The sequence below is a fragment of the Melanerpes formicivorus genome, unplaced genomic scaffold (genome assembly GCF_026170545.1).
Source record: "Melanerpes formicivorus ecotype bairdi unplaced genomic scaffold, bMelFor1.0.p_v2 SCAF_7, whole genome shotgun sequence".
Lineage (NCBI taxonomy): Eukaryota > Metazoa > Chordata > Aves > Piciformes > Picidae > Melanerpes > Melanerpes formicivorus.
Window position 1 is genome coordinate 20,773,380 of NW_027142359.1, and position 14,633 is coordinate 20,788,012.

The following is a 14,633-nucleotide window of genomic DNA, read 5'->3' on the forward strand; positions in this document are numbered from 1 at the left end:
CCTGAGCCTGGACTGATACCAAGGATTGTCCTGACCCAGGTGCAGGACCTTGCACTTGGCCTTGTTGAACCTCATGAGGTTCACATGGGCCCACTTCATCAGACTGTCCAGGTCCCTCTGGATGGATCCCATCCTTCAACCTTACTGCTTGGCACCACTTGCAGATGTGCCAAGGGTGCACTCAATCCTTCTGTGTCACTGATGAAGATATTAAACATCAGCAGTGAGCAATGCTACTGACAGAATGTGCTTCTCTTCAGCTTCCCAGCTTACCCTGCACGTGAAGGGTGACATGTCTGTGAGCAGAGCCAGCTGCATTCCGGGCCACACAGGTGTACCGCCCTGCCTGGGCCAGCTGAGCAGCAGGTATCTCAACAGCCCCTGCAGCACAGAGAGAGGACATTACCACATACAGCACTAGCCTACAATCACAGTAAAACTCTCTTGATCTCAAGAGGTCTACATCTTCAGTCTAGGGAATTGGAGAGGGGTTGTTTGGGGATTTGTTTGCATCCTCTTAGATGTTCTCCATCACAGCCTTTCACTTTTTGTCTGTGGCTGAGCTTTGGTCACACAGTACCTGAAGAGAGGATTCTGTAGCCACTTCCTCTGGGAAGCAACTTTATGCCATCTTTGGTCCAGTGAACAGAGGGCACAGGAACCCCTGAGGCAGTGCAGGAAATTACCACTGGAGACATCTTTGTTACCAAAAGGTCTGTGGCTTCATCTGCTATGGATGGGGGCACTAAAAATGAAGATCAGTGTAAAGGTTACTTGTCCATTTTAATGAATTCTTGGTAATAACTTCATTGCTTTGGTGAATACCAGAGAGTTATGGATAGCAGTATTACAAAAGAATGATATAAAAAAAATATAATCTCATATCAATATTGGAACACCCAAAGAAATTCTGTGGGCCATGCACACATATATATATATATACAGCATACACACATATATACAGCAATAGCCCCTCTACCTTGAACAGTGAGCTCAACTGCTCTTTGATCTTCTCCTGCATCATTTGACACAGAGCACTCATAGACAGCAGTGTCATCCACATTGGGAGAAATAATTACTAAGGAACCTGATGACAGAAGTCTGAACAAAGAAAAGAGAAGAAAGGAAAAGCCATTGAAATCTTTTCTGCTCAAGCAAGCAGACCACTCAATTTGCTGGCTATACAAGATTAAATTGAAGCATGGCTAGATTTCTGCAGTGCCAAAATCAGCCCTGTACAAGTTAAACCCCCAGTGAAAAGCAAACCCCACTCACCTGTACATATTCTGGTTCTGGTCAACACTAAGCAGGTGACCATTCTTTTTCCAGCTAACTGTTGGTCTGGGAATTCCTGTGGTCTCACAAGGCAAAGTGGTCTGCACATTCACAGTAACTGTGATATTTGTAGGTCCAGGAGCAATAGCTGGAGGAACTAAGGACAAACAGAGCCTAATTATTCAGGATAATTACACACATGTGCCCAGACACCCCTCTCATATACACTGTATGTACAGAGCTGAACTGTCTGAACATGTTCACACAATTGATAGGAGTGACTTGGCAGTGGCACACTTACTAACCACGCAGCATGGGACATGTCAAGGGTTTCTAGCCCCAGTACACAAGGAATAAATCTTTTCTTGGGTTGTATTCCTAAGGCCATTGATTTCTTCTGGTTTTATTTTAACTACAGAAGCTAAAAAGGGGCTAAACTTGAAGCTGGATCTGGCAGAACAAGAAAAATGATGTAATTAGACTTCAGTCTTGTAAAAGCACATCTAGTCATCTAAAGCCCCTGCTTTTACCAAGAACCTGCAGGTCAGCTCGCTTGCGCTCGGTGCCAGCTGCATTGGTGGCCATACACACGTATCGTCCCGTGTCACTGACGTGTGCTGAGTGGATGTGCAGGGATCCATCCTCCCACATGGAATATCTGAAACAAAAACAGGCATTTTTCTCTACTATCCAGCCAACAGAGCCATAGGCTACCCTGGCAGTGCAGATGGAAAAGATGACTCAGGGTACACAAAAACAGCCTAAACGCATGGTGGCTTCGTTTGGACGCAGAGAGCTTTCCCATTTATTGCACTTGTTCTGACATCACTCTTTCCCAGCACATCCATTTTCCAAAGAAATGATGAAATCTAAGTTGACAAAGTGATTCTGACAGATTTGCAGAAAATTTCCCAAAGCCCTTTTTTATGGTTGCTCATTTAACCTTAAAAAAAACCCCAACAACACTTTTGCTGTTTTCCTTGAAATACAGCTGAATTGTTTAGTGTTTGCTCAGTTCTAGAAAACTATCTAACCAGACTAACTCTGCTTCCACCACCAGAAGACAGAAGCCATTCACTACAATAAAAGCTGAAACTAAACATGGACAGAAAGCTTTACATATTAAAAACTACAGAGTGCACTCAAGTAGCTTTTCATCTGCATGGAATTGCTTGGCTTCACCCCCAAACATTATATATATGTTTTATATTTATATATATATATAATAAAAAGGTCTTTCATATTTGCTGTTCAAAATCTTTAATATTAGGATAATTGTTATTACATTTGGTTGTCAAAGAAGCTTTTACTTCTATCACCATATTTTCCTCATTTGGATCTATTCAAGATGACAATACAAATATTAGTTCTGATATGTGAAAATAAAACTAATTTACAAGTCAGAGATGTCTAATTAAGCCAGCAATGTGCCCATGTGGCCAAGAAGGTCAATGGTCCCCTGGGGTGCATTAAGAAGGGTGTGGCCAGCAGGTTGAAGGGAAGTTATCTACTCACTCAATCCTGCCCGTGTGAGGCCACATCTGGAGTGCTGGGTCCAGTTCTGGGCTCCCCAGTGCAAGAGACAGAGAACTACAGGAGACAGTCCAGAGGAGGCTATGAAGATGCTGAAGGGCCTGGAACATCTCTTTGAGGGGGAAAGGCTGAGAGAACCAAGGCTGTTTAGCCTTAAGAGCAGCCTGAGAGAGGATTGGATCAATGCTCAGCAACAGCTAAAGGGTGGAGGGCAAGACGATGGGGCCAGACCCTGTTCAGTGGTTCCTAGTGACAGGAAAAGGGGCAACAGCCATAAACTAGAACACAGGAGGTTCTGTCAAAAGATGAGGAGAAAATTCTTTGCTCTGAGGGTGCAGAAGCCCTGGAGCAGGCTGCCCAGAGATGTTGTGGAGTCTCCTTCTCTGGAGAGATTCCAAACCCACCTGGACATTGTGATCCTGGACAAGCTGCTGTGGGTGATCCTGCATTAGCAGGGGTGTTTGGACTGGATAATCTCCTGAGGTTCAACTCAAAGCACTCGCCCACAAACTGGGATTCTGTGATTCTTTAGTTAATACATTCTTAAGAAAGCAATGAAGAATTATTTATGCTGACTTGTGGAAAATACCTTGTATTGTTTCCAGTGAAAATAGCCCCATCCTTCCTCCAGGTAATCCTTGGAGCTGGTACTCCTTCTGCAACACACTCCAGAACCACAGAGGCATTTACATGCACAACAGCACTCTGAGGACCACTTTGGATTGTAGGAGCCACTGTAGGGGGGGGAGGGGAAAGGGGGAAATCACAAATGATTTAACAAACAACAAAAATTATGCTGCAATGATTGAAATGAAAGACAAAAACAGACACAGTGACAGGTATGGGGATCACTGCAGAGATAGAAACAAATTTCTTACCATTCTGTGTAGTGCAGGGTAATTGCCTTGATGCAGCAAGGAATGAAAAAGAAAGTTTGTCTGTAAGGAGCATCTTTGCAAGTTACTGCAAAGGTTATCAGACTGCTAAAACAGTTACAGAGTTCAGCATATTTAACTCAGCAAAATAAGCTTCTGGTGATATCCTTGCTTCTTAACAATACATTAAGGGAAAAAAAAAGACTTTCAGCTGGACCAGCAAAGGCAGTCATTGGGAGGTACAGATGACTGGGGTATGAACAGAATAGGAGCAAGGAGAGAAGCTCCTTGTCATCACCCCAATGTGAGAATTGTTTCTCATCAGACTAGAGGTGAGAAAATAATTAGGTTGAAAAGGAAATTCAGGCCTTCAGTAGTACAGAACAAATATTGACATGTGTAGGGCACTTCAAGTCCTATCTTCCTGCTGTCTCCTGCTTACAGGAGTAGAGAAGTAGACACAGTTCTCAAGTAACACTAAAAACTGGTGGCCAAGTGTGGTGGGTTGAGATTTCCCCCCAACATTAACTTTGCCAACCACCATATCAAGCCAGCTATGAAACCTGATCCCCAAGGTGCCAGTCAAGTGCTTTTAAGAATTTCTCTGAATTTGTCCAAGAGCATTTCTGGGAGGTTACAGTGGATGTATCAGGATGCTGGCTAGATGCACAGCACCCTCTATCATCAGGGAGCAGAGACAGAAGGAGTGTGAGCCATGATGAATCCCCAACCGGTGCTTTAATGTGCAAGACAAGTGTGGACTCAGAGGGTGCCACACTTGAGGTAGCACACATGGTCTCACAATTTCGTCACACCCTAGAGCGGACAACAGTTGGCTAGAAGCAGACTATTCATGTGTCTTCCTTGCCATGTGAACTCCTGCAGAAGTACCATGCAAAGATGAAAAAGCAGAAGACTGTATACATGAATTTACCATGAACTGTCAGCAGGAACTCCCTGGTCATCTCTCCTGCCACATTACTTGCCACACAGGTATAGCTCGCTGTGTCACTGAGGTCAGCATTGTTGATCTGCAGGTAGCGCCCGCTGGAGAGGATCCGAACTCGAGGAGTTCCCTAAGGGGACAGAAAGTTTGACAAATTTAACTTGACCATTGTTCTCCTGATGAAGAGAGAACATTCCTTCCTTGCAGAGTAATAAAAGCCATGAAAGAAAGCCAAAGATAAACCAGGGATTGAATTCATTGCTTCTTTAACTTTGTTTACATTCATGAAGGGTAAAGAAAGTTTTCAAGCTTGTCACTCATTAGCAGTATCCCTTGAAATCCCTGCTGGATCTTGTGCCTGAACAGGACAGCTTTTGGGGGGATTATGTAGCCCAGGGGCTTTGGAGGTTTTATGGAAAGGGGCAGCTAAGGATAAAATCAGTTCATGATGAATTTTTATTATTTTCTCAAAAATCCATGCATGCTCAGGCAGAAGAAATAAAAGATTCTCTACACTGTTCTCCAAACACCACATGTGATGTTGACTATGTGGGAGCCAGCATAAATTTAACCTGCTAAGTTTACCAGCCAGCATTTCGGAATATGAGGCTGCCACTTCTCTCAGCTCTACAATGAGTCTACAGCACTTCCTAGATAATCATTTGAAGTCAAAGCTTTTTCACCATAGATGTTAGGTTGGAAAAGACCTTTAAGATCATCAACTCCAACCATTTAAACAGCACTAAACCATGTCCCTCAGCATCTCATCTACACAGTTTTTCAATCCCTCCAAGGATGGGGACTTCACCACTGCCCTGGGCAGATTGTTTCAGGGTTTGACAACCTTTTCAAGGAAGAAATTGTTCCTAATGTCCAATTTAAACCACTCCTGGTGTAACTTGAGACCATTTAGTATGACGAGACCAGGTCGTATCTGCATGAATGACTGACAGTAATATCAACTACCAGCTTTCCAAAATCCTGACTGGATGAAAAGCAGTAGAAAAAGAAGAGAAATTCAAACTTTTCCACTTTGGGAAAAAGTCTCTCTCAAGGTGTGTCAGAAACTCCATCTTTGAAAAAAAAAAAAAAACCACAAATTCAGCAACTCCCTCAGTATTTACATAAATCCAGATTAGGTCAAGATGCTCCTGGCTACTTCTGTTTTTAACTCTCCATGTGCATTTCCAGATTGATGAAGAGGGGGAGCACTCCAAAGCTGCTATTGTCTAGATCTTTCTATATTCTGCTACCAAAAATGGTGGTGCTGCACCATTAGATCATGAAGCACACAGAGTAGACCTCAAAATCTGTACAGTTGAAGACAACCTAACCAGGAGCAATGACACCTTCTGCCACAAGGCTGTTTCACACACACAAAAAAGCAATCTAAGAACCTTTCTGCACTCCTCTGATTACCATGAAACTTCTATTTTTCAAAGACAAGGACGATTAGCCACAGAGCACTTTCCGCATCCAAGGAGAGGTCTTTTCCAGCTGCTGTATTAGTTGGCTATTACGTTGCTTTGAGGTTGAGAAAGTAACCAGGCACTCAGGAGGATGCTGCAGGAGAGGGACTTTAACAAAAGCTTCTAGTGATAGGACAAGGGGTCACGGCTTCCAGCTGGAAGAAGCTCAGTTTAGATCAGACACTAGAAGGAAATTCTTCCCCATGAGGGTGGTGAGACACTGGAACAGGTTGCCCAGAGTGGAGGCTCTAAGCCTGGAAGTGTTTCGAGCCAGGCTGGCTGGGATGACCTTAAGCAAGCTGGTCTAGTAGGAGGTGTCCCACATGGCAGGGGGTTGTAACTAACGATCTTTAAGGTCCCTTCCAACCGACACGATTCTATGGTAATGTTCTCCTGGTATCTACAGTATATATTAATACAGGCTAAACTGAAGAATGAAAAGGAGGGTAGGGTACAGAATAAACCTAAGTCTGCTACTTACAGTACACATGAGAAATCAAGAGTGCTGTCTGAACTAATTTTATCATTTCAGTTTAGTGCTAGAGGAGAGCTGGAGGAGAGCTAAGTCTAGAGACTGAAACTCCCTACTTTAAATGGGTTGGAAGGGACCTTGACCATACTGTACAAGCATGATGCCTCAGCCCTCACCTACTGGCATGAATTCCTGAGGGAAAAGGAGAACTAGTACCACAAAAGTGAATTCACAAGTTACCAGCTGATTACCTATGTCTGTCACACTGCTCTTCTATTGCTTTGGTTTCTGGTGACTGTACCAGTGGCTGCTTTGCATGGTTTATTTTCCTTGAGTAGTGCATTTATAAGACAGGTGAAGATTACTGATGGACTACAGGCAAAGGAGACAATTCATGAGCTGAATTTGTTTCCTCTTTATTAATAAATAAAGATCAATTGAGGGGAAACTATCAATTCCACTAATAATGGAAGCTAAATTGTTCATTTGGAAAACAGTTGGTTCCTGAGGGATCCCAAGGAAGAGGATGGGAAGTAAAAAATTCTTTCTGTGTACACTATTTCAACCAGCAAAGGCTTGATGCTTTAACAGGACACCACATGGAATGCTCAGTGAAAAAGATGCATTTGATACAGAACTGTGGTGATTAGCAACCCATTTTCTTTGCCTTTTTTTTTCTCCAATGTAAATAATTTCAATTCCTTTCTAAATGCTACTAGAATAGGAGGATGCATAATATACCCAAAGGAAACATATAGTGTAGGCTTTTCTCAGCTACCTTTCCTGGGAAGCCATTCAGGAGTATACCGAAGGCTTCTAGCATTGTTCAGAGGATCCAGGAGGAGCAAGGGATCCCCCTAAAGGAAAAAAGAACAAGTAACAGCGGGATGGCCACTTCACATGCTTGCTGGCTTCAGGTGCTCAGTTAGGGCTAACTAGATTTGTACTGGGGCTACTCAACTGCTCTTGAATTCAAGGCACTGTGACTTGGACTGCACTGAGGGGGCAAGTAAGCAAAGTAAGAAACCTCAAGCACTGTGTGTCAAAAATAAAGGGAGCAAAAGACTAATGGAAATAACATAACCACTGTACCTCTAGAAGTTCTCCATTTTTAAGCCATGAGATTCTTGGAGGTGGCACAGCATCTGACTTGCATTCCAGTATAATCTGTCTGTTCTGCAGCACAGTGAGGTCCTGTGGACCACTGGTACCAGCAATGTTAGGAGGAACTGTTGCAAAAAAAATCAGAAAAAACCTCACCACATATCTGAGCTAATTTTGTTATTAGCCATTGACTATTTCCAGTGCGTTCCTTCAGGTTAAAACCAATGCAAAGCCACAGTTGTGACTAATAAGTTCTACTTTTCAATACCTATGAACTGCTGAACCTTATTCCCTAATTCACACACACTGGAAACCACTGTGACAGAAACTCAGTGACAGCCTTTAAGCTCGATGGAGCAGAGATCACCAAAGTTCCATCAACTGTTCATCAATAGACATGAAGGCTGTGATCTTCAAGAAGAAACCCAAGGCATACTAAACTGCAGGAGTCTCATTTACACCTCCTTTACTTTAAGCTTCTTACAGTTTCTCCCAAGAAACTAAGCTGATCACAGATACCAGTATACTTCACCTGCTTTTCCAGTAAGCACAGAAGTAACATGTATAACTTTTCAAGGCAAATACTGATATGTACATTAGTAGTTTATGGTTTGAAGGAATCATTTTTTGTCCTAAACTGAACTTACCATGTACTCTTACTAAATACTCCTTATCATCATCTCCTGCTGGGCTAGATGCCAAACACGTGTATCTTCCTGTGTCCTCCACCTAGAAACACACAAATAACTTCATCAGAAACCACAGTGATAGGACAGGAGGGAATGGATTGAAGCTTAATGAAGGGAGATTTAGAACAGAAATTAGGAAGAAATTCTTTAAATTAAGGGTGGTGAGACACTGGAACAGATTGCCCAAGGGAGGTTGTGGATGCCCTCTGCCTGGAGGTGTTCAAGGCCAACTTGGAGGAGGCCTTGAGCAATCTGGTCTAGTGGAAGATATCTCTGCCCATGACAGGGCGGTTACAATTAGATTATCTTCAAGGTCCCTTCCAACCCAGGCCATTTTATGAATCTGTGAACTTTGAAATGAACACAAAGTAACCATGCTCAGAAGAGCCAGAAGTGCTTGGGCACTGTCAACCCATAATACTGCTGCTTGTTTTGTATGGGAAACTCCAAGGCAAGGCTTGAAAACTCTATTCTCTAACTGCAAATGCAGGTAGATGATTTCATAGAGGTTTCTTAGGCTGTCTCTTAGCATGGTCCTAATTAGCAGGCAGTTCTGTGCACTCCTCCAGGTTTGAAACAAATTCTCTACCTGAGCACTGGTTATTCGAAGGCCTTCTCTTAGGACATGAACATTGTCATTTGGCAGAAGTGGGCGCCCATCCTTCATCCAGGAGATTTTGGGGACTGGAATGCCAGAGGAGATGCAGAGAAGTTCAAGAGGGTTGTTTACGATGACAGAGAGCTCTTCTGGTTCATCTGAACCATTGATGTGAGGAGGCTCTGTGGAAGAGAAAACATATGAGTTCTTTATGGACTCAAAAGGGCTGTAAGGCATAATACACAGTCTTGTGGTTAGAGTCTGTAGAGTTAGTCTTGGTTTGTATTACTTCTGACTGTGTCCTGACATCACCAAGTATCTCATGCAGTTTCTATCTGTCTCCATCTGTTCATTTGCATATTGTATGAGTTTGAGTTATTAGGAAATGTTTTCATAATTCCAGGTAAAATACAATATATAGTATCAGTGAGTTTATTTATATAGCCCTTTAGCTGTTGTACCTTCAGCTATGCCTTCAGCTGTGCTATCATCCTGTCAAGCTGAGTTATCTACCAACCAAAGTTATTGATTTAAACCAAATTATTTTGTAAACTAGTTTACTGTTACTTGTAGCACATTTCAGTACTTGGGAAACATACAGACTACATTACACTTCCACATAGCTTTAGGTATCTTCGCTTTCCTTATGTCTCAAAGCAAGTATTTCTTGAAAGTAGTCTTTATTTTAATTGTTGTCCTGAGTAGCTTCTCATTTATAGCTCACATTTTGTTCATCTGAAAGGTTTCCACTCACCCAGCACATTCAGGGAAAAGTGCTTGCTGATATCTCCAGCTTCATTGGAAGCCACACAAGTGTATTTGCCTGTGTCACTGATCTTGGCTGTTACGAAATGAAGGATCATTCCCTGGTTACTTGATGTCAGATGATCTTCAGGGCTTAGAGGATGTCCATCTTTAAACCAGGACATAGTGGGGACAGGAGTGCCATCAGAGAGACACTTCATGGAAGCTGAACTGCCTTTTACTACAGTCACGTCCTCAGTTCCTCCGGCATTATCCAGGTTGGGTGGCACTGCCAAGAACCAAAGATCTGAGTCACCCTTTTGCTCTTCCCCAATTACATTCACATTTAGCACAGATTAAGGTCTACTTAGAAGTGATACACTGCTATTCTGTCTAAAAGCCCTGTGGTACACTATGGCTGCCAATTCCAATAAAGACTCTTGTAGGGTTCAAACATTCTCCAGTAATAAAACACATTGAAAAATTAATGTATCCCCAATGATTACCTACACAATATATACTCAGGGCTGTCTGCACCTTTGTGCTGGTGAGAAAAGAGTCTGTATATGAGGTATAGGAAAAGACAGACATTAAATCCTTTACATCAAGCATTTCAGAGAAACTCACCAAAAACTTGAAGGCTGTAATGTTTGTTGTCCACTCCAGCCCTGTTAGATGCTACACACGTGTACACACCAGTATCAGATATCTGCACTCGGGCAAGTCTGAAGAGAGAATAATTTTAAGCAAGCTGTAAATGGAATACATTGTCTTTATTATGGCATATTTTGGATCAAATATTGTTCTTCCTTCTGAAAACACTAGCATAATTATACTGATACAGCAAAAGAGAACAGAAAACTCAGCTAGTTTAAAAAGATGGAAACCAACCTGAGAATTTGCCCCGCTGACAGCAATCTGATTTGGGAGGAGACTGACAGAGGAAGGCCATTCTTTAGCCAGTTTATCTGTGGTGGTGGGGTTCCAGTAGCAGTACATTCAATATTTAGGGAGGTGTCCAAAAGGGCAGTGAGGTCCTCAGGTTCATCTTTCTTATTGGCTATTGCTGGAGGAACTACAATTTGTAAATGTTGAAAAGGAAGATATTAAAACTCGCTCTGAAAATCATTCCACGTGTGTTGCTTCACAGGAAATCTTGCACCTAACACCCCACAGGCAATGCAGTAAGATCCCCATTTTTTTAAGAGAGTTAACCTTCTAACAATAATACTGAGCACTAAAAAGTCATCTATTTACATATTTAACAATTATATATTAAAATATTATATATTGAAAGAATGATGGCAGAATGATCTCTTTGATTTATCAGGCTATGGTAGATATGAAGTTGCTCAGAGCCTTTATCTCAACGGGAGAGGATGACAGTGAAGAAGGAGCAAGTGGTCAGGCCTCAGAGGGGACAGGCTGAATTGCTGAAGATGGGACTTGGCAGTTTGCTGCCACTCATGCTTAGCTCCTTAAACAAATCTTACCTAAAGTGAGAGCTAGAATCATGCAGGAGGAAAGTTAGCTTATTACCTTCTAGATGCGTATGCTGACTGCATTTTTAAATAAGGACAATTTCAAGATGCCTGCTTAAGTATTCTGGCTCATTCTGGTTTGGGGAGCAAGAGGGGACTTGCTATATAAAGAAGTCCCAGTCACATGCAGCTCCAAGCTCTGGCTGACTCAGGGTTCCATCACGCACCATGACAGTTGAATAGATGAGGCCACTTAAGCTGGTTATTGCTTGAGCCACAACCAAATTGACCTAAAAAAAGTCTCTACTGTCTCAATCTGTCCCCAAAAGATGATGTGATCATGCAGCATTGTTATTTATGATATCAAAAGTTATCTCTTGCTATTCCACTTGATTCTGAGCCTCTGTACAACTGGGACAGATACTGGATTGTGAAACACTGTGCAGTACACGTCACTCTTTCACACTAGGCATTGTACTTCATGAACACAGCTATAACAAATTGAAATGTCTCCTTTCTACAGTGCTGAAGAAGAGCTATGCTCACCATCATCTGCACATCAAACTGTGCAAGAGAAGAATTTAATCCAAAACTTAATTTTTTTTCTTTAACCTCTAAATAAACTATTGCTCAGGGGAAAGAGGACCTGCAACTATTAGTTCCCTAGCATTCTACTCTGATTTTAGTTGATGTACTTTGATTGGAATTAGTGAAGATAAGCTATTACACTATCCCAGGAAATCAGGCCCAAGTGTATCTTCTTCTACAAGAAAAAAACCCAACCACTGCAAGCAGAATTCCTCTGTTATGAAAGACACCAAAGGAATTAATTTCTGTTTATTCCAAAACACATTTAGCAGAAATTTCAGTCCTGCTGTCATTGACAGAACATCCCATGTACCACACTGTGGTATCTACAGGACATGAAATGGGAAACACATGGGTGCAGCACTGCACTGAAGACAGGCATTCCCTCCAGCTGCACATCTGTGAAAACTCACCATACACATTCAGGTTGAAGATTTGGTCTTCCTCTCCTGCAGGATTAGTAGCCACACAAGTGTATTTTCCTGTGTCAGAGCTGAGAGCTCTCAAAATCTTTAAAGTGCTGCCATCTGGAGTTACTCTGCAAAAAAGGTCATAAAGCACAGTGGGTTTGTTTATGTAGTCCTATGACCTGGCAAATAACCATTCAGTTTTGTTCATTTCACTCAACTACCTCTAGCCCCTTGGGAATTTAGTGAGAGAACCATTGGGGTTTTTTTTGCAAAATACTATTATTAGAGACAGGCTGGGAAGATTTTTCCTAGAGATGTCCTTGTATTAGGATTCAATTCCAGCCAGGCTTTGGAAGAAAAAGCATCAAGAGCAAAATGTTTCCATGTCTCTTCCAAAGGAACTTAATTGGAACCTCCTGACCTGCAATACTTTAATGAACCTGATGAACTGTAATGAAATTTATTAACTGAAAAGGAAATAGGTATTAGGTACTTATCTCTGTACAAAAACCAAACCCAAACCCAACAAAAATCACCACAAAGATCACAAAACATACTAGATTTATAGGCACTTGTGGTGGGTTCAAGTTTCCCCCCCCCCAGCATTAACTTTGCCAGACCAACTCAGTTAGAAGCAAATGAATTTGTTAAAAGTAATATTTTGTTTTCCTTTTTACACCCAGTAGTGGTTTATTTATATTTTTCTACTTTTCTACTCAAAATCTGTAACTAAATTTTACAGGCATAGCCTAAAACCACCACAGCACTAAAGAGGGAATTGATGGTCTTAATCTGTCTGAGCTATGACTCAGGCTCTCTTGACACTCCTGCCTTAGATCCCTCTTTCATGCTCGCCTTAGATCCCTCTTTCATGCTCCCTCTTTAAGGCCCTCTGAGGTTTACAAAGGAAGGAAAAGCAATATCTGCTTGGTTTTGCTTGCCTTATTCTTTCTAAATCATCACTGGCAATTGGTTTTCCATCTTTCAGCCACTGCAGAACAGGTGTGGGCACTCCATGGGCATTGCAGATGAGCTGGAGGCTTTCTCCCAGGAGGACACTGACCTCACTAGGCATTTCAGAGCCAACAATATTAGGAGGAACTGGAAACGTGTGATGGAGGAAAGAGAAGATTCATCAGCAAGAAGCATAATCTAAATTACAAAAGGTTCCACTGCACAACTAGCTTTCATTGCAGTGCCTCCATTCCAATCTAGAATGTGGATGACTGGACTGTTTCATAGGGGGCTCTGCAAAGACAAATTCAGAGTCACTTTACTCATGCCTTAAAACAGCTACTTTACAAAACTCTAAAAGCCATGTGGCTTTGCCATTACACTTAGTACCTGCAGTTATCTGCTCAGTGCTGACACACAGGAGTATTATGACAAAAATCCCATTTCATTCACCATTACAATGTACGGTGACAATTAAATGCTGGTTTAACTGCTGAGCATGTGCTTACTGCACAGCTAAATAAATGCTCTATTGCATCAAGAGCCACACTCTTACCTCTCCCTTAACCAGCAGCCATTGTTAGCCTGTTCAACATATGGGTGACACTCATGCTGTCCATCCAGTCAAGACTGCCAGTGCCACTAGTGCATTTTGAGCGCTTCAAGCAATTTTAGTCACAAGCAGCTTCATTCTCAATTCCTAAACTTGAGTAAAACCTGGCACACCAGCAGGGATGTGTTTGCACACCAAAACCAGCACCCCAAAGAATGATCACTGTGACACTGTTCCTGGCCAGCTATCACACATGGGTGTGCTAGCACACTCAGCTCCCAGATGATGATGCTCCCTCTTCTTCCCCCACCAGCAACTGCTCGCAAGGGATGATGGAAGCAGAGATGATACACGCCAGGAATCTTACTGGACATGGGAGGAACTAGTGCAGTTAATGGGGAAAAGAGGAAAATAAAGACAGCTGCAGTGTAAATGCAGCTGCAGCATAACAAAGGTAGTTGCAGGCTGCCCTGGGAGGTTGTCAAGTCTCCTTTGCAGAGATTCCAAACCTGCCTGGACATTGTGATTCTGGGCAGCTTGCTGTGGGTGACTGTGCTTGCACAAAGGAGTTGGACTACATGATCCCCAGAGGTTCCTTTCCAACCCCCACCATGTTAGGATTCTGAGATTCTGTGACACGCAGTGAAGCAAGAGACAATTCCATAGCAAATAAGAGTTTCTCATTTAAACAGGGTGAAAGAAAAAAATCATTAAGAAATTCTGCCAGTGATTCTTTGCTACCTTTTCCCATTTGTTATGACAGAAAATCACTGCATCTGAAACCACCTATATGTGGTGCTCCACACTCATCAACCAGTGTAGCTTCAGTGATCATCAAATGGGAAAAATGTGATCAGCAGCACATGCCCACAGCCTTTCTGGTGACTTTCAAGCTCTCCTACACTCAAAGGTTAAAGATACTCTTCTTATGCAAATGTTAGA

General features: G+C 42.3%; 1 protein-coding gene across 1 annotated transcript in view; it reads right to left on the bottom strand.

The window, feature by feature from the left end:
- The window catches only part of HMCN1 (hemicentin 1), a 206,510-nt gene that overhangs the window by 35,053 nt on the left and 156,824 nt on the right, over positions 1-14,633 (bottom strand). The window contains exons 64-78 of the mRNA XM_068141310.1: positions 13,126-13,285; positions 12,188-12,312; positions 10,597-10,780; positions 10,333-10,430; positions 9,716-9,994; positions 8,953-9,143; positions 8,322-8,403; positions 7,663-7,799; positions 4,618-4,759; positions 3,398-3,542; positions 1,806-1,933; positions 1,276-1,432; positions 980-1,101; positions 581-745; positions 274-381 (exon numbers count right to left, since the gene is read on the bottom strand). Of these exons, the coding sequence (XP_067997411.1) occupies positions 274-381; positions 581-745; positions 980-1,101; positions 1,276-1,432; positions 1,806-1,933; positions 3,398-3,542; positions 4,618-4,759; positions 7,663-7,799; positions 8,322-8,403; positions 8,953-9,143; positions 9,716-9,994; positions 10,333-10,430; positions 10,597-10,780; positions 12,188-12,312; positions 13,126-13,285 (2,223 nt within the window). The remainder of the gene's footprint in view (positions 1-273; positions 382-580; positions 746-979; positions 1,102-1,275; positions 1,433-1,805; positions 1,934-3,397; positions 3,543-4,617; positions 4,760-7,662; positions 7,800-8,321; positions 8,404-8,952; positions 9,144-9,715; positions 9,995-10,332; positions 10,431-10,596; positions 10,781-12,187; positions 12,313-13,125; positions 13,286-14,633) is intronic.